Below are 27275 nucleotides of genomic sequence, written 5' to 3' on the forward strand. Positions count from 1 at the left end.
AGTAATAACACCAGGAGGCAGCTCTGATGAAAACTCACACTCACACGAGCTTTTAAATCTCTGCACAAAATTCAATTTAAACCAGCAAATAATAGAGCCTACTAGACTGGAGAATACACTAGACCTCATCTTCACTAACAATGATGATCTGATAAGAAATGTTACCATATCAAAAACAATATACTCAGATCACAACATAATAGAGGTTGAACATTAAAATGGTATAAAATACCGACAGGTTGTTAGGTAAGACACATATGCAACAGTTAGGTATCTTTATTATGAAACGTTTCGCCTACACAGTAGGCTTCTTCAGTCAAGTACAGAAAAGTTGATAGAAGCAGAAGATACTTGAAGACAATGTAATCAGTCCATCACCCTTAAAGTTTTGAGGTGGTCAGTCCCTCAGTCTGGAGAAGAGCATTGTTCCATAGTATGAAACAATATTGTTTCATACTATGGAACAATGCTCTTCTCCAGACTGAGGGACTGACCACCTCAAAACTTTAAGGGTGATGGACTGATTACATCGTCTTCAAGTATCTTCTGCTTCTATCAACTTTTCTGTACTTGACTGAAGAAGCCTACTGTGTAGGCGAAACGTTTCATAATAAAGGTACCTAACTGTTGCATATGTGTCTTACCTAACATAATAGAGGTTCAGACATGTATGCGTGGAGCCCCAGACCGACATAATGAGATTAGTCACGAGGGAGCATTCACCAAATTCAACTTCAATAACAAAAACAAAGTTTGACCAAGTAAACCAAATCCTAACTGATATAAGCTGGGAAGATATACTAAGCAACACAGACCCCAACTTATGCCTAGAACAGATTAACTCGGTGGCGCTCGATGTATGCACAAGGCTTATTCCTCTAAGAAAAAGGAGGAGTAGATGTAAAATAGGAAGGGACAGGCGCTCCCTTTACAGGCGACGGAAAAGAATAACAGAGCGGTTAAAAGAGGTCAATATATCTGAAAGGCGTAGGGAGACACTGGTCAGAGAAATAGCAAGCATCGAACTTAAGCTAAAGGAATCTTATAGGAGTCAGGAATCGCGGGAAGAACTAAAAGCCATAAATGAAATCGAAAGAAACCCAAAGTATTTCTTCTCTTATGCCAAATCAAAGTCGAGAACAACGTCCAGTATTGGGCCCCTACTTAAACAAGATGGGTCCTACACAGATGACAGCAAGGAAATGAGTGAGCTACTCAAGTCCCAATACGACTGTTTTTAGCAAGCCGCTAACCAGACAGAGTCGAAGATCAAAATGAATTTTTTATGAGATCGCCACAAAATTTGGTTAACACAAGCCTATCCGATGTTATCCTGACGCCAAATGACTTCGAACAGGCGATAAATGACATGCCCATGCACTCTGCCCCAGGGCCAGACTCATGGAACTCTGTGTTCATCAAGAACTCCAAGAAGCCCCTATCACGAGCTTTTACCATCCTATGGAGAGGGAGCATGGACACGGGGGTCGTCCCACAGTTACTAAAAACAACAGACATAGCCCCACTGAACAAAGGGGGCAGTAAAGCAACAGCAAAGAACTACAGACCGATAGCACTAACATCCCATATCATAAAAATCTTTGAAAGGGTCCTAAGAAGCAAGATCACCACCCATCTAGAAACCCATCAGTTACACAACCCAGGGCAACATGGGTTTAGAACAGGTCGCTCCTGTCTGTCTCAACTATTGGATCACTACGACAAGGTCCTAAATGCACTAGAAGACAAAAAGAATGCAGATGTAATATATACAGACTTTGCAAAAGCCTTCGACAAGTGTGACCATGGCGTAATAGCGCACAAAATGCGTGCTAAAGGAATAACAGGAAAAGTCGGTCGATGGATCTATAATTTCCTCACTAACAGAACACATAGTAGTAGTAGTCAACAGAGTAAAGTCCGAGGCAGCTACGGTGAAAAGCTCTGTTCCACAAGGCACAGTACTCGCTCCCATCTTGTTCCTCATCCTCATATCCGACATAGACAAGGATGTCAGCCACAGCACCGTGTCTTCCTTTGCAGATGACATCCGAATCTGCATGACAGTGTCTTCCATTGTAGACACTGCAAGGCTCCAGGCGGACATCAACCAAATCTTTCAGTGGGCTGCAGAAATCAATATGAAGTTCAACGATGAGAAATTTCAATTACTCAGATATGGCAAACACGAGAAAATTAAATCGTCATCAGAGTACAAAACAAATTCTGGCCACAAAATAGAGCGAAACACCAACGTCAAAGACCTGGGAGTGATCATGTCGGAGGATCTCACCTTCAACGACCATAACATTGTATCAATCGCATCTGCTAGAAAAATGACAGGATGGATAATGAGAACCTTCAAAACTAGGGAGGCCAAGCCCATGATGACACTCTTCAGGTCACTTGTTCTATCTAGGCTGGAATATTGCTGAACACTAACAGCACCTTTCAAGGCAGGTGAAATTGCTGACCTAGAAAATGTACAGAGAACTTTCACGGCGCGCATAACGGAGATAAAACACCTAAATTACTGGGAGCGCTTGAGGTTCCTAAACCTGTATTCCCTGGAACGCAGGCGGGAGAGATACATGATTATATACACCTGGAAAATCCTAGAGGGACTAGTACCGAACTTGCACACGAGAATCACTCACTACGAAAGCAAAAGACTTGGCAGACGATGCAACATCCCCCCAATGAATGAATGACGATACAATAAGTGTCAGGGGCCCGAGACTGTTTAACTGCCTCCCAGCATACATAAGGGGGATTACCAACAGACCCCTGGCTGTCTTCAAGCTGGCACTGGACAAACACCTAAAGTCGGTTCCTGACCAGCCGGGCTGTGGCTCGTACGTTGGTTTGCGTGCAGCCAACAGTAACAGCCTGGTTGATCAGGCTCTGATTCAGCAGGAGGCCTGGTCACAGACCGGGCCGCGGGGGCGTTGACCTCCGGAACTCTCTCCAGGTAAACTCCAGGTAAACCACACAAGTTGAACACTGATACCATGTTCACCACAAAAGTTGAACACTGACACTGTTCACAACACAAGTTGAACACTGACACAATGTTCACCACACAAGTTGAACACTGACACAATGTTCACCACACAAGTTGAACATTGACACCATGTTCATCACACAAGTTGAACAATGACACCATGTTCACCACACAAGTTGAACACTGATACCATGTTCATCACACAAGTTGAACAATGACACCATGTTCATCACACAAGTTGAACAATGACACCATGTTCACCACACAAGTTGAACAATGACACCATGTTCATCACACAAGTTGAACACTGATACCATGTTCACCACACAAGTTGAACACTGACACTGTTCACCACACAAGTTGAACACTGACACCATGTTCACCACACAAGTTGAACACTGACACCATGTTCACCACACAAGTTGAACAATAACACCATGTTCATCACACAAGTTGAACAAAGATACCATGTTCACCACACAAGTTGAACAATGATACCATGTTCACCACACAAGTTGAACACTGACACCATGTTCACCACACAAGTTGAACACTGTCACCATGTTCACCACACAAGTTGAACACTGTCACCATGTTCACCACACAAGTTGAACACTGACACCATGTTCACCATACAAGTTGAACACTGACACCATGTTCACCATGCAAGTTGAACACTGACACCATGTTCACCACACAAGTTGAACACTGACACCATGTTCACCACACAAGTTGAACACTGACACCATGTTCACCATGCAAGTTGAACACTGACACCATGTTCACCACACAAGTTGAACACTGACACCATGTTCACCACACAAGTTGAACACTGACACCATGTTCACCACACAAGTTGAACACTGACACCATGTTCACCACACAAGTTGAACAATGACACTGTTCACCACACAAGTTGAACAGTGACACCATGTTCATCACACAAGTTGAACACTGACACCATGTTCACCACACAATGTTCACAAGAACAGTGTTCACACAAGTTGAACATTTACACATGTTCACCACAGTTTTCCAGTTTAGCCACACAATAACAATGTTCACAAGAACAATGTTCACAAATAACAATGTTCAACACTTCACTATTGAACTTCGAGATATTCTACTAATTATTTTATTGATTTTTAAATTATCACATATTGAGAGCTTCTCCATCAATCTATCAGAGCTTCTCCATCAATCTATCAGAGCTTCTCCATCAATCTATCAGAGCTTCTCCATCAATCTATCAGAGCTTCTCCATCAATCTATCAGAGCTTCTCCATCAATCTATCAGACAGAGCTTCTCCATCAATCTATCAGAGCTTCTCCATCAATCTATCAGAGCTTCTCCATCAATCTATCAGACAGAGCTTCTCCATCTATCTATCAGACAGAGCTTCTCCATCAATCTATCAGAGCTTCTCCATCAATCTATCAGACAGAGCTTCTCCATCAATCTATCAGACAGAGCTTCTCCATCAATGTATCAGACAGAACTTCTCCATCAATCTATCAGACAGAGCTTCTCCATCAATCTATCAGAGCTTCTCCATCAATCTATCAGACAGAGCTTCTCCATCAATCTATCAGACAGAGCTTCTCCATCAATCTACCAGAGCTTCTCCATCAATCTATCACAGAGCATCTCCGTCAATCTATCAGTCAGAGCTTCTCCATCAATCTATCAGAGCTTCTCCATCAATCTATCAGAGCTTCTCCATCAATCTATCAGTCAGAGCTTCTCCATCAATCTATCAGTCAGAGCTTCTCCATCAATCTATCAGTCAGAGCTTCTCCATCAATCAGAGCTTCTCCATCAATCTATCAGACAGAGCTTCTCCATCAATCTATTAGTCAGAGCTTCTCCATCAATCTATCAGTCAGAGCTTCTCCATCAATCTATCAGTCAGAGCTTCTCCATCACTATCAGAGCTTCTCCATCAATCTATCAGAGCTTCTCCATCAATCTATCAGACACAGCTTCTCCATCAATAGTCAGAGCTTCTCCATCAATCTATCAGACAGAGCTTCTCCATCAATCTATCAGAGCTTCTCCATCAGACAGAGCTTCTCCATCAATCTATCAGAGCTTCTCCATCAATCTATCAGTCAGAGCTTCTCCATCAATCTATCAGTCAGAGCTTCTCCATCAATCTATCAGACAGAGCTTCTCCATCAATCTATCAGACAGAGCTTCTCCATCAATCTATCAGACAGAGCTTCTCCATCAATCAGTCAGAGCTTCTCCATCAATCTATCAGAGCTTCTCCATCAATCTATCAGAGCTTCTCCATCTATCAGACAGAACTTCTCCATCAATCTATCAGTCAGAGCTTCTCCATCAATCTATCAGTCAGAGCTTCTCCATCAATCTATCAGTCAGAGCTTCTCCATCAATCTATCAGAGCTCCATCAATCTATCAGAGCTTCTCCATCAATCTATCAGTCAGAGCTTCTCCATCAATCTATCAGTCAGAGCTTCTCCATCAATCTATCAGAGCTTCTCCATCAATCTATCAGTCAGAACTTCTCCATCAATCTATCAGACAGAGCTTCTCCCTCAATCTATCAGAGCTTCTCCATCAATCTATCAGACAGAGCTTCTCCATCAATCTATCAGACAGAGCTTCTCCATCAATCAGAGCTTCTCCATCAATCTATCAGAGCTTCTCCATCAATCTATCAGAGCTTCTCCATCTATCAGACAGAACTTCTCCATCAATCTATCAGTCAGAGCTTCTCCATCAATCTATCAGTCAGAGCTTCTCCATCGATCTATCAGACAGAGCTTCTCCATCACAGAGCTTCTCCATCAATCTATTAGTCAGAGCTTCTCCATCAATCTATCAGTCAGAGCTTCTCCATCAATCTATCAGTCAGAGCTTCTCCATCAATCTATCACAGTCAGAGCTTCTCCATCAATCAATCAGACAGAGCTTCTCCATCAATCTATCAGAGCTTCTCCATCAGACAGAGCTTCTCCATCAATCTATCAGAGCTTCTCCATCTATCAGACAGAACTTCTCCATCAATCTATCAGAGTTTCTCCATCAATCTATCACAGTCAGAGCTTCTCCATCAATCTATCACAGTCATCTCCATCAATCTATCACAGAGCTTCTCCAATGTATCACAGTCAGAGCTTCTCCATCAATCTATCACAGAGCTTCTCCATCAATCTATCACAGAGCTTCTCCATCAATCTATTACAGTCAGAGCTTCTCCATCAATCTATCACAGTCATCTCCATCAGTCTATCACAGAGCTTCTCCATCAATCACAGAGCTTCTCCATCAATCTATCACAGAGCTTCTCCATCAATCTATCACAGAGCTTCTCCATCAGTCTATCACAGAGCTTCTCCATCAGTCTATCACAGAGCTTCTCCATCACATTAATACAACAAATATATATCACACACCTGTAAAAGCCAGTATTATTGTCGACCAGAAGATAAATAATTTATATCGTTTGATATAAGGAATCCTAATTCTCGGAGACGCCATTTTTATTGTCTATATAAGTTAGCAAGGAGCGCCAGTCTTGAATTATATACGAGAGAGCCGGTGCTGGCGAGCACCTCCCCCAACGACACTCAGCAGGTGACTGAAGCTCGGGAAACATTGTGTCTCCACTTCCCCTCTGGCTGTCCTGGGAGTGCCTCCACTTCCCCCCGCCACTGCCTCCACTTCCCCCCTCCGATAAAGTTGCCATTTACTCCTTGCAATATTAATATTTCTACGGCAATTTTATACTTAATCAACACAAACACAGTATTGTTTGAGTGTATATAAGTCAATAAACAACAGCTGCACGCGATAATATATCAATAAAATTAATTTAGTCAGTAAAAAAAGCAAATAAACTGAAAATAGTGGTGGTAATCGGTGTCTGGCCTCGCCAACGCCCAGCATTTAACAGGATATATACATTGATGGGTATCTATCAGTGTATATATTAAAACAATACATGGTTATGACCATAATTTTGAAAATGGTGGAGGGCTAAGCCAGTGGAAGGCCCCGGTCAGATGACAAAAGCTCCGAAGATACAATGCCATATGGATTACGCTTGCTCTTCTTGGTACTCTGCCTTGACAAAAAAACTGAAAGATAGACTGCAAATCACCCAGAACAAAATCGTAAGATTCATCCTGGGGCTGGGACCAAGAGAACATGTAGGCCAGGATGAATTACAGCAGTTGGATATGCTGAATGTTGAAGACAGAGTAAAACAACTGAAGCTAAATCATGTTTATAAAATTGCTCACAAACAGTGTCCAGAATATCTTGCTGTCAGTTTTGTCAAGGTTGGGAACCAAAGCAATCATAGTACTAGGGGGAGAGAGCACAACTTTGTAGTACCCACAGTCAGTGGCCAGGCTTCAAACACCTTTTATTGTACAGCAATAAAGGAATGGAACAGACTACCTGCACATGTCAAAGCCAGTCATAGCTTGAACCAGTTCAAGAAGACTGCCAAAAAGTGTCTGATGAATGAAGCAACAGAAAGGGAGGGGAATGATTTTCTATTTTTTAGCTAAAATACGTGTAAATTTTACCTTATCCCTAGTAATGATCCTCGGGTAGTAGATAGTCTTAATGACCCTCGTATTGTAGATAGACTTAATGACCCTCGTGTAGTAGATAGTCTTTTTAGTATGATAATAAGATGTTATCTTCATTATAGAATAATAAGAAAATATTATAACCTTTATATTATAATAATAAGGTAAAAGGACCCCAATGGAAATAAGTCACTCTGTCTGACTTTTTGGGTTATCCCAGGTTCTCTACACATATGCTGCTATGTATGATAATTCTATGTAACTGTATTGTGTATACCTGAATAAATTTACTTACTTACTTAAGATGGGTCATCATCTAAGACCCGCGTCAGGAGACACTTGTCCTGTTTCCTGACGACCCTGACCTAACCTGTCAGTGTATATATGCTGAGTTTACCCTGATGTGTATATCTCTTAGTGCATATGAGTATCTTAAAGATATTAAAATATTCTCGTCTGCTGGAGATGTCAGGGTATCATGTGGTAGATAATCTTCAAACCCCATTAACCAACCATATACAGGTTTGTAGATGAATGGTTCAGAGAACCGACATGTTGATAATTTATCAACATGTCGGTTCTCTGAACCATTCATCTACAAACCTGTCAGACACTGCAACTTCTTGGGATCTTAATACTTGGGAATTCTTCGCTTGCCTAATTCTTGGGCACGACCTACTTCAACATTGAACAAATGTTACACGACCTATGACTGCTGCACCTCTCCTGCCAACGGTTTATAAGCTCCTTCTCAGCACGTATGCCGTATTCTATGCAAGATTGATGGACTGACCACATCGACTCAAGGTTGAGGGACTGATTACCTCATTCTCCTCCTGTTCTTCAAGATTCTCCTTTGTATGGACTGATGAAGCCACTGTGTGGCGAAACGTTTCCTCAATAAAGATACCCAAGAGTTGCACATGTGTCTAATTTATCAACCAACCATATACCTTGGATGACTTTCCAGAGTTTCTCTGCTCCTGGAGCCGGGCATTGGGTCAGGTTCATCTGACTGATCAACCAGGCTGTTGCTCCTGGCGACCCGCTAGCTTACACAAACATTGCACGGAACTCAGCAGTTACGCAGTGGCGTACAACGCTACTTGTAATATTCCTACGCAATTATCCAAAGTAATCAATGGCCCCAGAAATAAATCACATTTTCCGCGTTTCTCGGCTTATTGTGGGTAATTTACACTGTGTAGGTTAATTGCACTTATGTGTACCCGTGGCTCGGTCGTTACCGCACTCACTTCATACGCTCAGGTCCAGAGTTCGAATTTCCGGTACGGCTGGTTAATATTAGGGACGTGTTTCCCTAAGACACCTGCTGTCCCTGTTCACCCATTAGTATAAAATAGGTACCTGGGTGTTAGTGGACTGGTGTGGGTGGCATCCTGGGCGCAAAATTATCGTGGGTGGCTATCCTTCCTCCTGGAGTATACCTGGAGGGGGGTACGGGGGTCAGCGCCCCCGGTGCTCGGTCTGATACCAGGCCTCATTGTCAGCATAGTTGCTGATCCCTCCTTATATGTGTTGTATAGCATATAGTACCATCCATGTGCTTTATATAGAAGATCCCTTTTAGGCCGAGTGACTGTGTGACGTCATGGGATGCGCATGTGTACGTTCATACCTCTGCCTCCCTCTCAGTCGGCGTGTAGACATAGGCAGGACAAGGCAGGCTGGGCTCCATCCCATTACCAGTCTGACAATATAGCATTACCATCCAACAAGTGTGTCTACCTTCAACCCTCAAATCTCCTTTAAGAACCCCTACGACAATTGCTGACAGCGGTGTGGGCGTAAAATTGATAATTACGCTGATGTACGGAGATTTCTTTCGACCAGCAAGATGGCCATTTTGTGTCACCAGTAGGCCGACCTAGACAAGCCAGCTACTCTCTCAAGCTTCTACCAGCCATTACAATATTCACTGGTCAGTCTCTTTGTATTAGTGTTTATCTGCTTATTTGCATCACTCCCGAGGGGTAGACCCGAGTTTGCAAAGTAAGCCAGCAACCAGTCTGTGGTGGGGGAGTCAGAACAACCCAGTCAATCCAGCCTAGCCTACTCCATCCAGCTTTTGCCTGCCAAGCCAGCTTTCCACCCTTGCTGTGCTCATCGTGAGAAGTTATCAAGCTATTCTGTGTGAAGGGTTAAGATAAGCCAAGCCACCTAGCAACTAACCCAGGTTTCTTACCCCAGTACTCAAGCAAGCCATGTGGGTACAGTCTTCATCGCTTGTGATTCAAGCTCCAAGCCATTCTGAGTGCTCTTTTTCATCCCTGTGGTGTTGTGGTAATTCGTGGGTTTGTTTTTAAGCCAGCTGGCTTAGAATATCTTTGCACCAGTGTGGGTATCCCCAGTGAGGCTTACGCCGTTCTTCCCATAGGCCCACTCACTCACCACGCGGTCACCACTGCCCGGCCTCAGACGTCTCACTCAGCCATTAACCCACTCACCCAACCTCTACCATTATTTTGGTAATCTTACTATGGGTACTAGCACCATATTTTAAGGACCACATAGGGGGTCAAGAGTGTGTTTCGCGCCACCGTTGAAAGCCTCCTGTGTGAAGTCTATCGTCGATGTAAGCGCAATTCTACGATCACGTGAGGACAGTAGCCAGCCACGAGACATCAACACCTCCACCACCCTTCCACCTCATTCTTCATCAAGGCGTTACAGCAATAATATTTTTCATAGAGACATTTGCGAGTGTTGTGACATTTCTTTTGCGTTCCAGTTGGAGCCCGGTCCCTGGACCCATTGTGTACCTCTGTAATCTGTAAATACCTTTGTAACTTGTCATGATTGTGACTAGACCTACCTGGAGTTCATTACCTTTGTAAATTGTGAGTTCATTACCTTTGTAAATTGTGAGTTCATTACCTTTGTAACTTGCTCAGCTATCAAAACTTTGAGGCCCAGTCCCTGGACCCATTATGTACCTCTGTAATCTTTTGACTACCGCCCACAGGATGGGTATGGGGTGACTACCGCCCACAGGATGGGTATGGGGTGCATAATAAACATATTAAACTAACTTCCAGTGATTTTTCTTAGTGACATTCAGTGACTCTTGATTAGACTCGGTGTTTATTATATACTGTTTACCTGGAGTTTACCTGGAGAGAGTTCCGGGGGTCAACGCCCCCGCGGCCCGGTCTGAGACCAGGCCTCCTGGTGGATCAGAGCCTGATCAACCAGGCTGTTGCTGCTGGCTGCATGCAAACCAACATACGAGCCACAGCCCGGCTGATCCGGAACTGACTTTAGGTGCTTGTCCAGTGCCAGCTTGAAGACTGCCAGGGGTCTGTTGGTAATCCCCCTTATGTGTGCTGGGAGGCAGTTGAACAGTCTCGGGCCCCTGACACTTATTGTATGGTCTCTTAACGTGCTAGTGACACCCCTGCTTTTCATTGGGGGGATGGTGCATCGTCTGCCAAGTCTTTTGCTTTCGTAGTGGGTGATTTTCGTGTGCAAGTTCGGTACTAGTCCCTCTAGGATTTTCCAGGTGTATATAATCATGTATCTCTCCCTCCTGCGTTCCAGGGAATACAGGTTTAGGAACCTCAAGCGCTCCCAATAATTGAGGTGTTTTATCTCCGTTATGCGCGCCGTGAAAGTTCTCTGTACATTTTCTAGGTCGGCAATTTCACCTGCCTTGAAAGGTGCTGTTAGTGTGCAGCAATATTCCAGCCTAGATAGAACAAGTGACCTGAAGAGTGTCATCATGGGCTTGGCCTCCCTAGTTTTGAAGGTTCTCATTATCCATCCTGTCATTTTTCTAGCAGATGCGATTGATACAATGTTATGGTCCTTGAAGGTGAGATCCTCCGACATGATCACTCCCAGGTCTTTGACGTTGGTGTTTCGCTCTATTTTGTGGCCAGAATTTGTTTTGTACTCTGATGAAGATTTAATTTCCTCATGTTTACCATATCTGAGTAATTGAAATTTCTCATTGTTGAACTTCATATTGTTTTCTGCAGCCCACTGAAAGATTTGGTTGATGTCTGCCTGGAGCTTTGCAGTGTCTGCAATGGAAGACACTGTCATGCAGATTCGGGTGTCATCTGCAAAGGAAGACACGGTGCTGTGGCTGACATCCTTGTCTATGTCGGATATAAGGATGAGGAACAAGATGGGAGCGAGTACTGTGCCTTGTGGAACAGAGCTTTTCACCGTAGCTGCCTCGGACTTTACTCTGTTGACGACTACTCTCTGTGTTCTGTTAGTGAGGAAATTATAGATCCATCGACCGACTTTTCCTGTTATTCCTTTAGCACGCATTTTGTGCGCTATTACGCCATGGTCACACTTGTCGAAGGCTTTTGCAAAGTCTGTATATATTACATCTGCATTCTTTTTGTCTTCTAGTGCATTTAGGACCTTGTCGTAGTGGTCCAATAGTTGAGACAGACAGGAGCGACCTGTTCTAAACCCATGTTGCCCTGGGTTGTGTAACTGATGGGTTTCTAGATGCGTGGTGATCTTGCTTCTTAGGACCCTTTCAAAGATTTTTATGATATGGGATGTTAGTGCTATTGGTCTGTAGTTCTTTGCTGTTGCTTTACTGCCCCCTTTGTGGAGTGGGGCTATGTCTGTTGTTTTTAGTAACTGTGGGACGACCCCCGTGTCCATGCTCCCTCTCCATAGGATGGAAAAGGCTCGTGATAGGGGCTTCTTGCAGTTCTTGATGAACACAGAGTTCCATGAGTCTGGCATTGGGGCAGAGTGCATGGGCATGTCATTTATCGCCTGTTCGAAGTCATTTGGCGTCAGGATAACATCGGATAGGCTTGTGTTAATCAAATTTTGTGGCTCTCTCATAAAAAATTCATTTTGATCTTCGACTCTCAGTCTGGTTAGCGGCTTGCTAAAAACTGAGTCATATTGGGACTTGAGTAGCTCACTCATTTCCTTGTTGTCATCTGTGTAGGACCCATCTTGTTTAAGTAGGGGCCCAATACTGGACGTTGTTCTCGATTTTGATTTGGCATAGGAGAAGAAATACTTTGGGTTTCTTTCGATTTCATTTATGGCTTTTAGTTCTTCCCGCGATTCCTGACTCCTAAAGGATTCTTTTAGCTTAAGTTCGATGCTTGCTATTTCTCTGACCAGTGTCTCCCTACGCATTTCAGATATATTGACCTCTTTTAGCCGCTCTGTTATTCTTTTCCGTCGCCTGTAAAGGGAGCGCCTGTCTCTTTCTGTTTTACATCTACTCCTCCTTTTTCTTAGAGGAATAAGCCTTGTGCATACATCGAGTGCTACCGAGTTAATCTGTTCTAGGCATAAGTTGGGGTCTGTGTTGCTTAGTATATCTTCCCAGCTTATATCGGTTAGGACTTGGTTTACTTGGTCCCACTTTATGTTTTTGTTATTGAAGTTGAATTTGGTGAATGCTCCCTCGTGACTAATCTCATTATGTCGGTCTGGGGCTCCGCGCATACATGACTGAACCTCAATTATGTTGTGATCTGAGTATATTGTTTTTGATATGGTGATATTTCTTATCAGATCATCATTGTTAGTGAAGATGAGGTCTAGTGTATTCTCCAGTCTAGTAGGCTCTATTATTTGCTGGTTTAAATTGAATTTTGTGCAGAGATTTAAAAGCTCGCGTGAGTGTGAGTTTTCATCAGAGCTGCCTCCTGGTGTTATTACTGCAACAATATTATTTGCTATATTCCTCCATTTTAGGTGCCTTAAGTTGAAATCCCCCAGGAGCAAGATGTTGGGTGCAGGAGCTGGAAGGTTTTCCAGACAGTGGTCAATTTTTAACAGCTGTTCCTGGAATTGCTGGGATGTTGCATCCGGAGGCTTGTAGACTATCACAATGACTAGGTTTTGGTTCTCGACCTTTACTGCTAAAACTTCCACTACATCATTTGAGGCATTTAGCAGTTCTGTGCAAACAAGTGACTCTGCAATGTACAGGCCAACCCCCCCCTTTTGCCTGTTCACTCTGTCACATCTGTATAGGTTGTAACCTGGGATCCATATTTCGTTGTCCAAGTGATCCTTTATGTGGGTCTCAGTGAAAGCCGCGAACATTGCCTTTGCCTCTGCAAGCAGTCCACGGATGAAAGGTATTTTGTTGTTTGTTGCTGGCTTTAGACCCTGTATATTTGCAAAGAAGAATGTTATCGGCCTGGTGGTATTGTTGGTACTGGGGGGGGATTTTTTTTCCGGCATTAGTATCTGTATCTGTTGGTTTGGAGTGGAGGCCATCGACTGTGGTTCCACTCCAGGAATGACTGGATTTGGTGTACGATTTCTGCCATTTCCTGCCAGTTTTTTTTCCTTCCTGGCACTAAAAAACCTCTCCCTCTTGAGTGGCTGTGGCTACCCAGGTTTTCCCATGGCCTGGATGTTTTGTATCTTTTTGTCCCCTTTAGATGGTATGCCTGGCAATTTAAGTTATAGCACAGTCTTTCCTGTTTGCAATAATTTTTTTCCCTTCTTAATTCAGTGTTAATTTCCATGCATTAATACATGTCTGTTGTGTTGTGTTTCTTTTTTTATACAACATATAAGCAGTATAAAACTTGTGTTACACTTCACAATCACCTTGTATTCTGCATCACAACTCAGTGTTGTCTGTTATATTTTATCCCAGCATTTGTGTAGTCTTGCCAGTTTATTACATTCGTTTTCTCTCTGTGTTGAACATTTTTGTGTTAATTCTTTCCATTTAGCCAGTGTCTAATTTGTCTTATCTCCACAGACAATAGTGCCATTGTTTTGTTCAAGCAAGAAAATTATTTTATCGAAGTTTTTCACACATCAAGTTTCATAGCAAGAAAATTCTAGTAAGATAAGATTTCGTTCGGATTTTTAACCCCGGAGGGTTAGCCACCCAGGATAACCTAAGAAAGTCAGTGCGTCATCGAGGACTGTCTAACTTATTTCCATTGTGGTCCTTAATCTTGTCCCCCAGGATGCGACCCACACCAGTCGACTGACACCCAGGTACCTATTTGCTGCTAGGTGAACAGGACAACAGGTGTAAGGAAACGTGTCGAAATGTTTCCACCCGCCGGGAATCGAACCCGGGCCCTCCGTGTGTGAAGCGGAAGCTTTAGCCACCAGTAATTTCTTGTGCGAGTTTCCTTGCTTTCTGTGTGTCCTGTCAATTTTTATTTACTTATGAAGAATAGTTAAGCATTTTCTTCCCATTTAAGTTCACTGTGTTGTGTGTTCCTCAGTTACATTTTCTTTTTTCTCTAAATTGTTTTAAATTTTGCAAACATGTCTCAAGTCTTCTCAAGCAATGCTTCAGCACATGCTGCTAGTACAACCATTGATGCATCAGTTCACAATTTGAGTAATCCTTTATCAAACAATAGACACACTCAGACTTCTAGTCTACGTAATTTTACTCGTGATCCGTATGATGCTATGCCATTGTTCAATGTAGCGTGTAGCGTGACAGAGTCAGCGTGCCTCGTTGTGCTCCGGGTTTTCTGGTGTTTTCACGGTCGCTCTTACGTGCTAGAACTTTAATTTGTGTCATCAATCCTATACGATACATCCCTCTAGCGCCTGGAACCAATCTTGGGCGGAAAACATTATATACTGAGTCAAAAAAGGAGAATTAGTGTGCACTTCCTAGCAGAGTTTACTGCCAGAGGGGAATCATAGGCCTGTGTCCCGTGTGAAAAAAAATAATAATAATTGAACTTTGTGTCAGAGGAAAGAAAGTCTCCCTGAAAGCATTGAGTATACATAGTGTATAGTGTATACTACAGTGGCTCCCTAGTATATTGATGATAAAGGCTAAAGTGTCATTTGAAAACAGGTGAATTTGTAAATGAAGTGATAAGCCTATAGAGGAAGGTGCCAGAAGTCGCCAGAAACTTACCACAGGTCAGCTGTTTTTAATAATCTTCCTGGCCTGCTAGTGTACTCGCATATAATCTAGTGATACCAGTGAATAGCAGAATACAGTGTTGTAGTAGCAACTAACCAGTATTATAATGGTACTTAGTGGAGTGGAGTGACTTTCATTAGTTTCTTTTTCTTGAAATACCAGACGTTACTGTGAATTTCATATAACCTGTAGTTACCAGCGGTCGCAATATACACAACGAGTAGCAATTATTACTACAGAAAAAGCGTCCTTCCTCCAAAATTTGCACCAGTCAACTATAGTGATAATATAGCATTTATTGTGGTGGAGAAGAAAAAAAAAAAAAATAGAGAAGCTAGATACAGCGATTGATAAACAAGGGTGGAGGTCGACCGTTCATCATTGTAGGAGTGCCAGCAGTCACCGGCTCTTCAACACGCAAGTTATACTTTTGTATCAATCAAATCACATATTACTCGGGTAGATAATTTCCAGTAGATCCTTCATGTGTTAGCTCAAATCACCGACCAGTATGGTTTAAATAAGTGACCCACTGATCAGATCAGATAGACTGGTCCGAACCCTTGACTGGTCCGAACCCTTGACTGGTCCGAACCCTGGACTGGTTTCAAACGGTTTCGTTGTGCACCACCTAGCAGGTTATTAATAGAATATTCAAGAGGTTGCTAGTAGAATTGCAGTAAATCAACCATTCAAATCATTATGAAGCTGTGTGTAGTCTGTGGTCAGTCAAACAAACGGGCTTCCACATGCATAAATTGTCATTTCTGTGGAAATTGGTGTCACGCCCCTTGTGCAGATATCCAAGAACTAGCTACAAGCAGTATTAAAACAGGGAAGTGTTTTTGGGTATGCCCAAATGAGATAAATCTGTGGACTAAAATCACAAGGGTATTAAAAGAGGTCAACATCAAAGCTGCTTTCATAGAAAACCTGGAAGCTTTCTACAACAGATGGGAACATAAAAAGTCCGGGCTGAATGGTACTGCCCTTGATACTGGCCATGTAGTCAGAAACTGTAAGGCTGGAGATGATGTCCTGGTAGTCAGTAAATGGGGGGCTGATAGTGCTGTCCTGGGAGACAGTAATGGGGAAGCTGGAGGTGCTGTCCTGGGAGACAGTAATGGTGAAGCTAGAGGTGCTGTCCTGGGAGACAGTAATGGTGAAGCTGGAGATGCTGTCCTGGGAGACAGTAATGGGGAAGCTGGAGATGCTGTCCTGGGAGACAGTAATGGTGAAGCTGGAGATTTTGTCCAGGTAGTCGGGAATTATACGCAGGAAGGAATACATATAAATGACCTCATAGGGGACAGGAGCCATAGTAGGGAAACAAGTGTAGTCAAAGATAAGATAAAACCAATATTGCAAACTAGAAATACCGCAGGAAATAGCAAACAAGAGGACTCCACTAGCAATAGTGAGGATATATTACCAAAAACAACTGGTGGGAGCTCCATTGTTGGTGCTAGGGAGGATAGAAGTAAGACAGGGAAACATGCACCAACAGGGAATACAGTCACAGAAACCCAAGGCAAACGGAAACCAAGCCTGTGCACATACTATGCACTCGGTATCTGCTGGCATGGGAAATCTGGAAAAACAGATGGGACGTGCAACTATGACCACCCTAGGAAATGCCATGCCCATATGACAACAGGAAAATGCAAACTCCCTTCCTGTAAGCTTTTTCACCCTGAACTGTGTCCCTCTTCAGTACAGGAAAGACTGTGCTATAACTTAAATTGCCAGGCATACCATCTAAAGGGGACAAAAAGATACAAAACATCCAGGCCATGGGAAAACCTGGGTAGCCACAGCCACTCAAGAGGGAGAGGTTTTTTAGTGCCAGGAAGGAAAAAAAACTGGCAGGAAATGGCAGAAATCGTACACCAAATCCAGTCATTCCTGGAGTGGAACCACAGTCGATGGCCTCCACTCCAAACCAACAGATACAGATACTAATGCCGGAAAAAAAATCCCCCCCCAGTACCAACAATACCACCAGTCCGATAACATTCTTCTTTGCAAATATACAGGGTCTAAAGCCAGCAACAAACAACAAAATACCTTTCATCCGTGGACTGCTTGCAGAGGCAAAGGCAATGTTCGCGGCTTTCACTGAGACCCACATAAAGGATCACTTGGACAACGAAATATGGATCCCAGGTTACAACCTATACAGATGTGACAGAGTGAACAGGCAAAAGGGGGGGGGGGTTGGCCTGTACATTGCAGAGTCACTTGTTTGCACAGAACTGCTAAATGCCTCAAATGATGTAGTGGAAGTTTTAGCAGTAAAGGTCGAGAACCAAAACCTAGTCATTGTGATAGTCTACAAGCCTCCGGATGCAACATCCCAGCAATTCCAGGAACAGCTGTTAAAAATTGACCACTGTCTGGAAAACCTTCCAGCTCCTGCACCCAACATCTTGCTCCTGGGGGATTTCAACTTAAGGCACCTAAAATGGAGGAATATAGCAAATAATATTGTTGCAGTAATAACACCAGGAGGCAGCTCTGATGAAAACTCACACTCACGCGAGCTTTTAAATCTCTGCACAAAATTCAATTTAAACCAGCAAATAATAGAGCCTACTAGACTGGAGAATACACTAGACCTCATCTTCACTAACAATGATGATCTGATAAGAAATATCACCATATCAAAAACAATATACTCAGATCACAACATAATTGAGGTTCAGTCATGTATGCGCGGAGCCCCAGACCGCCATAATGAGATTAGTCACGAGGGAGCATTCACCAAATTCAACTTCAATAACAAAAACATAAAGTGGGACCAAGTAAACCAAGTCCTAACCGATATAAGCTGGGAAGATATACTAAGCAACACAGACCCCAACTTATGCCTAGAACAGATTAACTCGGTGGCACTCGATGTATGCACAAGGCTTATTCCTCTAAGAAAAAGGAGGAGTAGATGTAAAACAGAAAGAGACAGGCGCTCCCTTTACAGGCGACGGAAAAGAATAACAGAGCGGCTAAAAGAGGTCAATATATCTGAAATGCGTAGGGAGACACTGGTCAGAGAAATAGCAAGCATCGAACTTAAGCTAAAAGAATCCTTTAGGAGTCAGGAATCGCGGGAAGAACTAAAAGCCATAAATGAAATCGAAAGAAACCCAAAGTATTTCTTCTCCTATGCCAAATCAAAATCGAGAACAACGTCCAGTATTGGGCCCCTACTTAAACAAGATGGGTCCTACACAGATGACAGCAAGGAAATGAGTGAGCTACTCAAGTCCCAATATGACTCAGTTTTTAGCAAGCCGCTAACCAGACTGAGAGTCGAAGATCAAAATGAATTTTTTATGAGAGAGCCACAAAATTTGATTAACACAAGCCTATCCGATGTTATCCTGACGCCAAATGACTTCGAACAGGCGATAAATGACATGCCCATGCACTCTGCCCCAGGGCCAGACTCATGGAACTCTGTGTTCATCAAGAACTGCAAGAAGCCCCTATCACGAGCCTTTTCCATCCTATGGAGAGGGAGCATGGACACGGGGGTCGTCCCACAGTTACTAAAAACAACAGACATAGCCCCACTCCACAAAGGGGGCAGTAAAGCAACAGCAAAGAACTACAGACCAATAGCACTAACATCCCATATCATAAAAATCTTTGAAAGGGTCCTAAGAAGCAAGATCACCACGCATCTAGAAACCCATCAGTTACACAACCCAGGGCAACATGGGTTTAGAACAGGTCGCTCCTGTCTGTCTCAACTATTGGACCACTACGACAAGGTCCTAAATGCACTAGAAGACAAAAAGAATGCAGATGTAATATATACAGACTTTGCAAAAGCCTTCGACAAGTGTGACCATGGCGTAATAGCGCACAAAATGCGTGCTAAAGGAATAACAGGAAAAGTCGGTCGATGGATCTATAATTTCCTCACTAACAGAACACAGAGAGTAGTCGTCAACAGAGTAAAGTCCGAGGCAGCTACGGTGAAAAGCTCTGTTCCACAAGGCACAGTACTCGCTCCCATCTTGTTCCTCATCCTTATATCCGACATAGACAAGGATGTCAGCCACAGCACCGTGTCTTCCTTTGCAGATGACACCCGAATCTGCATGACAGTGTCTTCCATTGCAGACACTGCAAAGCTCCAGGCAGACATCAACCAAATCTTTCAGTGGGCTGCAGAAAACAATATGAAGTTCAACGATGAGAAATTTCAATTACTCAGATATGGTAAACATGAGGAAATTAAATCTTCATCAGAGTACAAAACAAATTCTGGCCACAAAATAGAGCGAAACACCAACGTCAAAGACCTGGGAGTGATCATGTCGGAGGATCTCACCTTCAAGGACCATAACATTGTATCAATCGCATCTGCTAGAAAAATGACAGGATGGATAATGAGAACCTTCAAAACTAGGGAGGCCAAGCCCATGATGACACTCTTCAGGTCACTTGTTCTATCTAGGCTGGAATATTGCTGCACACTAACAGCACCTTTCAAGGCAGGTGAAATTGCCGACCTAGAAAATGTACAGAGAACTTTCACGGCGCGCATAACGGAGATAAAACACCTCAATTATTGGGAGCGCTTGAGGTTCCTAAACCTGTATTCCCTGGAACGCAGGAGGGAAAGATACATGATTATATACACCTGGAAAATCCTAGAGGGACTAGTACCGAACTTGCACACGAAAATCACTCACTACGAAAGCAAAAGACTTGGCAGACGATGCACCATCCCCCCAATGAAAAGCAGGGGTGTCACTAGCACGTTAAGAGACCATACAATAAGTGTCAGGGGCCCGAGACTGTTCAACTGCCTCCCAGCACACATAAGGGGGATTACCAACAGACCCCTGGCAGTCTTCAAGCTGGCACTGGACAAGCACCTAAAGTCAGTTCCGGATCAGCCGGGCTGTGGCTCGTACGTTGGTTTGCGTGCAGCCAGCAGCAACAGCCTGGTTGATCAGGCTCTGATCCACCAGGAGGCCTGGTCTCAGACCGGGCCGCGGGGGCGTTGACCCCCGGAACTCTCTCCAGGTAAACTCCAGGTAATGGTAATCCAGACAACCTAGAAGGTTGGTTTACTGCTGTTTGAGCCAGAGCTAATGCTTCAGTAGATGGTCTTCCATATGAGAGTTGTTTAATCAGTATCGGAAAGGAGAGTCTAGCCCGTTCTCCAGCCGCCTCACATTGTGTTTAACTTAATTCGTATGAAGGACTTTCAAGACCTAACCAGGTGGCAAGATTATGAACAGTTAATTCGCAACTATCTTGAACCAGTGCGAGAAACCAATCCTTTTGTTGTTCTCAAAGAATTAGTGTGTACAGCTCCGAGGCCAGAAGAGTCATTAGATGAGTTTGCCCTTCGTCTTAATAACCTAATGTTCTCATTCCTTAAAGCAGGTCAAACTTCCAAGTACCTCAAAGACTTTGTAGATGAATGGTTCAGAGAACCGACGATAAACCAGCCCTTGAAGGGTTTGCCAAATTAGCAGCATTCAGAGTTATTAAACAACTAATGCCACCGATATCAATGTATGTTTACAATTCTAGTCCTCTAAATGCTACTATGGGACCGCTCACAGCTCTCATCCATGTACGAAATTTGTGTCCCGAGGGAACCTTCCCTTATCGTAAGTCTACGCCAACCACTTTGTCTACTCCTGTACTTCCTCTAGTTTGTGCTAATTCCAAAACTCCCAACCTTAATCACTCGCGTCCATCATCCAAAGCTAGTGTTAAGAGCTATAATTCCTGTAGCACCCGTAGCATGTACAGTACCCACAGTCAAAGGACTTGCTACAATTGTGGTTACCGTGGCCATATTGCAATTGTCCTGATAGTCACCCTAAGAGGCGTCGTACTGATGGTGAGTACCAGTCAGATCTTCCCTACTGTACTTATCATAGAATACATGGACATGACACATCTGAGTGCAATGCTCTCTACAACCTGCAGTATTCTAGATCTTTCCGTGGCCGTTCCAACCGCAGAGCCTGGAGAGGAAACAGACGTTGTGGTTCTCAAATTAACCAGAACCAGGCTCATTCTTCCAATTCGGGGGAATCCGAGCGCCCCAGTCTACTCGTCCAGTTGTGACAGTAGGTGATAATGAGTACACCATCCCAGTTCAAAATTCCTATGAAGGCTTAGCCAGCCTTGAGAATGACAACCCTGCTGCTGAGGTTGCTTCACATATCTCTGACGTAGAGGAATTTGGGGATGAAGTAGAAAATGCCTTCTCCAATGACAACCCACCTTTCTGTTTGCACATAACTCCTAATGAAACGATAGGTCCTTTGGTACAAGCTTCTATCCATAATGTGCCCATTCATGTGTTCATGGACTCTGGTGCGCAAGTTAATATCATCAGGTCTACCTTGTTTAAAGAGAAGCAGTTACGCCGTGTCCTCCTCGTTGAACCATCTACTGTAACCTCCCTTAGAGGAGTAGCTGGTTCCCTTCTGCGAGTCCGAGGTCAGACTTTGCTCTCCTTTACTATCCAAGGTAGAGACTTTACTGCTGCTTTTCTTGTTGTCGACCAGATTACTTTCCCTGGTGACCTCCTACTGGGATTTGCTTCCATGCGAGACTTACGCATTGTGCTCGACCCTTACCGATGGCATGCCCAAATTGACGACTTGATCGTTCCATTTTGGGGTTACCAGCTTGGATCAGAAATCTGCCACACTGCCGCAGAGTATGATGTATGGATTAAGTCCTTACAAGCCAATGCATTCTAGAGTAGCATACCCAAGCGGTCAGGCACTAGTAACTCTGTCACTCCCATCTGTGTTCCACCTACACCTTCAGACATGCAAGATAGTGTTCCGTTGCCTCAAGTGTCCGGGGACACTCAGACTGCCTTGAGTGCACAGCCTATCCTTGCAATGATTGCAAGTTCAAGTAGTAGTTTCTCCACAGGGGATGCCTTGTCAGAAAACGATTACTTGAAACTAGTAATGCCATCTCTTGTTGTCACATGCCGTCTGCAGAAAGACGTCTCTGTTGCGGCTAGTGCTCTCACTAGAGTGTGTGTTTTTGTTCCTAATGTTCCAGATGGTGATAACACCCTAGTTGACAGTGATTCCTGCAGGGTCAAGGGTTTATTTGTTGAACCTTCCTTACACGTTGTAAGAGACATTAAGATCCATTTATTCCTTGCTAACACTTTGGGTCACAGTGTTCGTCTCAGAGCAAATACCAATCTCGTTGACCTAGTTCACTATCCTTACCCTGTTCAAGTACAGGATGACGTGTCACCTGACCAGTGGGTCGGTGCTATATCAACAGGGGAGACCTCATCCACTCCACTGGATCAATCCATTCCACCAGTTGAGGAGAAAGACTTAGCTCCCACTGACTTCCCAGACGAACTCAAGCGTTTGTTGACTTTTTTGAACGTTGTAAAGCCATTGCCTTACCAGGTGAGAAGATGGGTATAACGAACTTATTGTCCCATCGTATTCCACTTGAACCTGGTACTAGACCTATCTATATACCTGCGTACAGAATGCCTCATTCCCAAGTTGCTGTTGCAAAGGAATTGATCAATCAGATGTTCGATGATGGAGTTATTGCACATAGTAATTCACCCTGGAATACGCCCTTAATCCTAGTACCTAAGAAGGATGGCACTTGGTGCCCGGTGATTGACTTTAGGAAGTTAAATGTGAAAACTATTCCAGATCACTTCCCACTTCCTGTACTTGGTGATCTTTTATGCAACATTGGAGATAACAAAGTCTTCTCGACCCTGGACTTGTTACAAGGGTTTTGGCAAGTCCCTCTTTACGAGGACAGCCAAGAGTTAACTGCATTCTCTACTCCCACAGGTCATTATCACTTCCTTCGAATGGCTTTTGGATTACGATCCTCTCCTATCATGTTCTCTAGACTCATGACCAATATCTTTAGAGGTCTAATAGGTAAAGCACTTATGGTGTACTTAGACGACGTAATCGTCATGTCTGCAGATGTGGATACACACCTGAAAAGACTTGATATAGTATTTGGTAAGCTTGAAGAAGCCAATTTAAAGATCAAACTGTCTAAATGTCAATTTTTCAGATCAGAAATTAAGTTTCTGGGTCACGTAGTCACTCCTGGAGGAGTTACGACTGATCAAAGTAAAGTAACGGCAGTATTAAATTTTCCAACTCCCAAAACTGCTGATGCTTTAAGATCCTTTGTGGGTCTAGCAGGTTTCTACAGATCTTTCATTGCTAATTTTTCTTAAATAGCAGCTCTGCTAACTGAATTGCTTAAGAAAGATGCTCCTTTCATTTGGACCTTCCGTCAAGAAAGAGCATTCCAGACACTAAAAGAAAAGCTAACGTCAGCTCCTATTTTGAAATTCCCAGATTTTTCCAAGCCCTTCTATCTGACAACTGATGCTAGTTCAATTGGCATAGGTGCTGTACTAGCTCAGAAGACTGATGGCAAGTACAACGCAGTTGCATTTGCTAGTAGAGTCCTTACGAAGGCTGAACGTAATTATACAGTAACAGAGCAAGAAGCTTTAGCAATAGTATGGTCTTTGAAGCACTTCCAAGACATTATTTATGAGTACCCTGTTCATGTCTTGACAGACCATGCACCACTGATACCTTTATTCCAGAACAAACAACCTACTGGAAGGTTAGCCAGATGGACCTTGACTATCCAAGAGTTCAATCCCACTTTTGAAAATTTACCTGGCAAGTCAAAAGTAGTCGCAGATGCTTTATTGCGACACGTTAGTGTAGTTACTGCAGATCCTCCATTTACTGCCGAGGATGTCAAGAATGCCCAAAGAACAGATCCCATGTGGTCTGGTGTGATTCGATTCCTGCTTCAGGAAGATCTTATTCTTACTGTGAAGCCACCAGCACCCATTAGTGACTTTGTAATGAGCCAAGAATTACTGTATTGAACAGCCGAGTTGGGTACTCCAAGCAGAAGAGTTTACCAGTTAGTAATTCCACAGTCACTAGTGAACATAGCTCTACAGCTAGTTCATGATGCACCAGGTGTTGTGCACCCTGGTATGGATCGTTCTGTGAAACAAGCCAGAATGAAATACTTTTGGCCTCGTATGGCAACTGACATTTCAGAGTATGTTAAGAAATGTAGTGTTTGTATGCAACATAAAGGAAATGTCAATGGTCCTAATCCAATCCAAGTGTAGCCAACCACTAGCAAACCGTGGGAAAGAGTTGCCCTCGACTTGTCAACCAATTTTAAATGTTCCCTCCAAGGCAACAAACATCTGTGTTATGGTAAACCATTTCACCAGATATTGTGAGTTAGTTCCTATTGCAGATAAGACTGCAGAGACAGTAGCTAAAGCATTTAAAGAACGCATTATCTGCAGGCATACCACCCCTAAGTCCTTAGTAACAGATAATGGAGGTGAATTCTGTAATGAGATTCTTGAAAATTTGTGTATTTTGTACAAGATCTCTAAATCCACTATTGTTCCTCATCATCCTGCTAGCATTGTGTTAGCTGAACGAACCAATAAGAAAGTGCTTGATGTCCTGAGAGCCACTATCAACCCCAATAGTGAAACTTGGGATTAAGTTATACCAGATGTCCAATGTGCCATAAATTCTACTTACAATGCTTCCATAGATGATACTCCACATTATGCATTGTATGGTGTAGACAAGCGTTTACCCTATGAGTTGTTATATTCCACTCCGAAACCTAATGGTCCAAGTCGGACCGAAACGTCGTCGTAAGCTTCTCTCTTTTATGTGCGGGTTATTTGTGTATAATTACAACCCTGATGATTTCGTAGCAACTCGTACCAGCTTAGCTCAAAGTGTTTTTAGAAGAATCCGTGAAACACTTCATAAATCAACAGCAGAATTTACTAGAGTAACTAATAGCCGTGCTAAGCCATCAAAAGTTGAAGTAGGTTCAAGAGTAATGCTGACAAATTTCAACAAAACATCCGAAATGCCTAAGCTCGATCAAAAGTTTGTCGGACCTTATCGAGTTGTAGAACATATCTCTGGCAATAAGTATAAGGTTAGAGAAATTAGTACTGGTAAGTATAAAGAATCGCATTTAGATCATATTTAATTAGTATACGATGTTGATGATATTGCTACCCAGACTAATGTGACAGATGCTGAAAACCCTCTTGACTCTGTACCCTCTACCTCAAATACTCAGCCAGATAATCAGCCTTAATGTCGTTTCTGTTTGCGTACCGACAAGTAATGAGAAACCCATAAGTATCTTTTTTAGATACTCGTTCAGATCTCCCTCAGTTAAGGCATGTGTTAGCCATTGCTAACGAACTTGCGCGAACTTGCACACGAAAATCACTCACTACGAAAGCAAAATACTTGGCAGACGATGCAACATCCCCCCAATGAAAAGCAGGGGTGTCACTAGCACGTTAAGAGACCATACAATAAGTGTCAGGGGCCCGAGACTGTTCAACTGCCTCCCAGCACACATAAGGGGGATTACCAACAGACCCCTGGCAGTCTTCAAGCTGGCACTGGACAAGCACCTAAAGTCAGTTCCTGATCAGCCGGGCTGTGGCTCGTACGTTGGTTTGCGTGCAGCCAGCAGCAACAGCCTGGTTGATCAGGCTCTGATCCACCAGGAGGCCTGGTCACAAACCGGGCCGCGGGGGCGTTGACCCCCGGAACTCTCTCCAGGTAAACTCCCAGAGATAACCATTCTCTATATGTAAACCTCACCCTCGCAGAATTGGGTTTAAATGTACATAGTATGTATAACTAGTTGTCCGAGATGAAGGAAATTGTCAACTGTTTGTTATTAACTGATCAGTTTTTTCAGATTTTTTTTTTTTTCGTGTTCACGTTCCCTCCGTATTCTGAGAATTTGACAGTAATGATCTGAGTGCACCAGATGCCTTTGCTGTTAATTTCACCTTGTATATATATATTTATTCTTCCTCAGAATCCGTATAGTGCATGAATACAGATCGATTGATCAATTCCATTCATATTGTACAATGAATTGTTCTTTTAAGTCGTAATGCATAACGTTAAAAGTGATTACATTAACACCCATTACGTAAAGCTCATTTTGTTAACATCCATTATGATACCTATTACAAAAAAGTAATTTTTAAAAGAAGATGGTATTATTTACTCCTTTTGTAATAAAGAGTTCGGGATACATAAATACACACATTAATATAAATTAATCTTTAATATATAAAAATCAACTATCTTTGGTCTAGAGGTATTTGAACTATGATATAATAATAATATGTACATGTTACTATAATAAATTATAATCAGCATTTTACTAAAATATAATTAATAACCCTACACAGGGTACCACTCTTGACACTACTGTCACTATATATATATATCTCTATGCTAAAACAATAAATTATAAATAACATTTTTATAATAATAAATTACAATCAACTGCCTCTCACGACACGAAGTCAGTCACACGACACTGTTCAGTGTACACTACAACCAGGCCATCTTCAGTGTCCCACGACACCCTTTTCATCTCAGTGTTCCACTACGGTCCTGTGCATATCTCAGTGTTCCACTCCATCGTACGTCCCTCAGTGTCACACTACGGTCCTGGCCCAGTTCAGTGTAACACTCCAACCTTTTCTTCATGTAATGTCCCACTAAACAGCATCTGACGACTCCGGCCCACAGTTGATCAACGTAGACGGTGAGTCCACAGACATCACCGGTAGTCCAGTAAATCCTCTCCAAAGGCGGTTGACACACCGCTAGCCGAACACCATGCTGCAAGCTCACTGAATGCGGCCGTCAAGTAACTGAGGCCAACAGACTCAGTGAGCTGCGGTG

General features: G+C 43.1%; 2 protein-coding genes across 6 annotated transcripts in view; both read right to left on the bottom strand.

Annotated features, from left to right (window-relative positions):
• The window catches only part of LOC138855479 (uncharacterized), a 91355-nt gene extending 79201 nt beyond the window's left edge, over positions 1 to 12154 (bottom strand). The window contains exon 1 of the mRNA XM_070105075.1: positions 10698 to 12154. Coding sequence (XP_069961176.1) covers positions 10728 to 11876 — 1149 coding nt within the window. The 5' untranslated portion in view covers positions 11877 to 12154 and the 3' untranslated portion in view covers positions 10698 to 10727. The remainder of the gene's footprint in view (positions 1 to 10697) is intronic.
• Pisd (phosphatidylserine decarboxylase) overlaps positions 1 to 27275 on the bottom strand; it is a 166392-nt gene that overhangs the window by 109533 nt on the left and 29584 nt on the right. For 4 of the 5 annotated variants that reach the window (XR_011394731.1, XR_011394730.1, XM_070105071.1 and 1 more), the window contains exon 1: positions 6429 to 6604. The exons of the other annotated variant lie outside the window; for it this stretch is intronic. Coding sequence is in view for 2 of the 4 variants with exons in the window: in XM_070105071.1 (XP_069961172.1) it covers positions 6429 to 6513 (85 nt within the window). In the remaining 2 variants the exon portion in view is untranslated. Of the gene's footprint in view, positions 1 to 6428; positions 6605 to 27275 lie in introns of those variants that run through there. 5 annotated transcript variants of the gene reach the window in all.

This window comes from Cherax quadricarinatus, chromosome 96 (assembly GCF_038502225.1).
Source record: "Cherax quadricarinatus isolate ZL_2023a chromosome 96, ASM3850222v1, whole genome shotgun sequence".
In the NCBI taxonomy this organism is placed as follows: Eukaryota; Metazoa; Arthropoda; class Malacostraca; order Decapoda; family Parastacidae; genus Cherax; species Cherax quadricarinatus.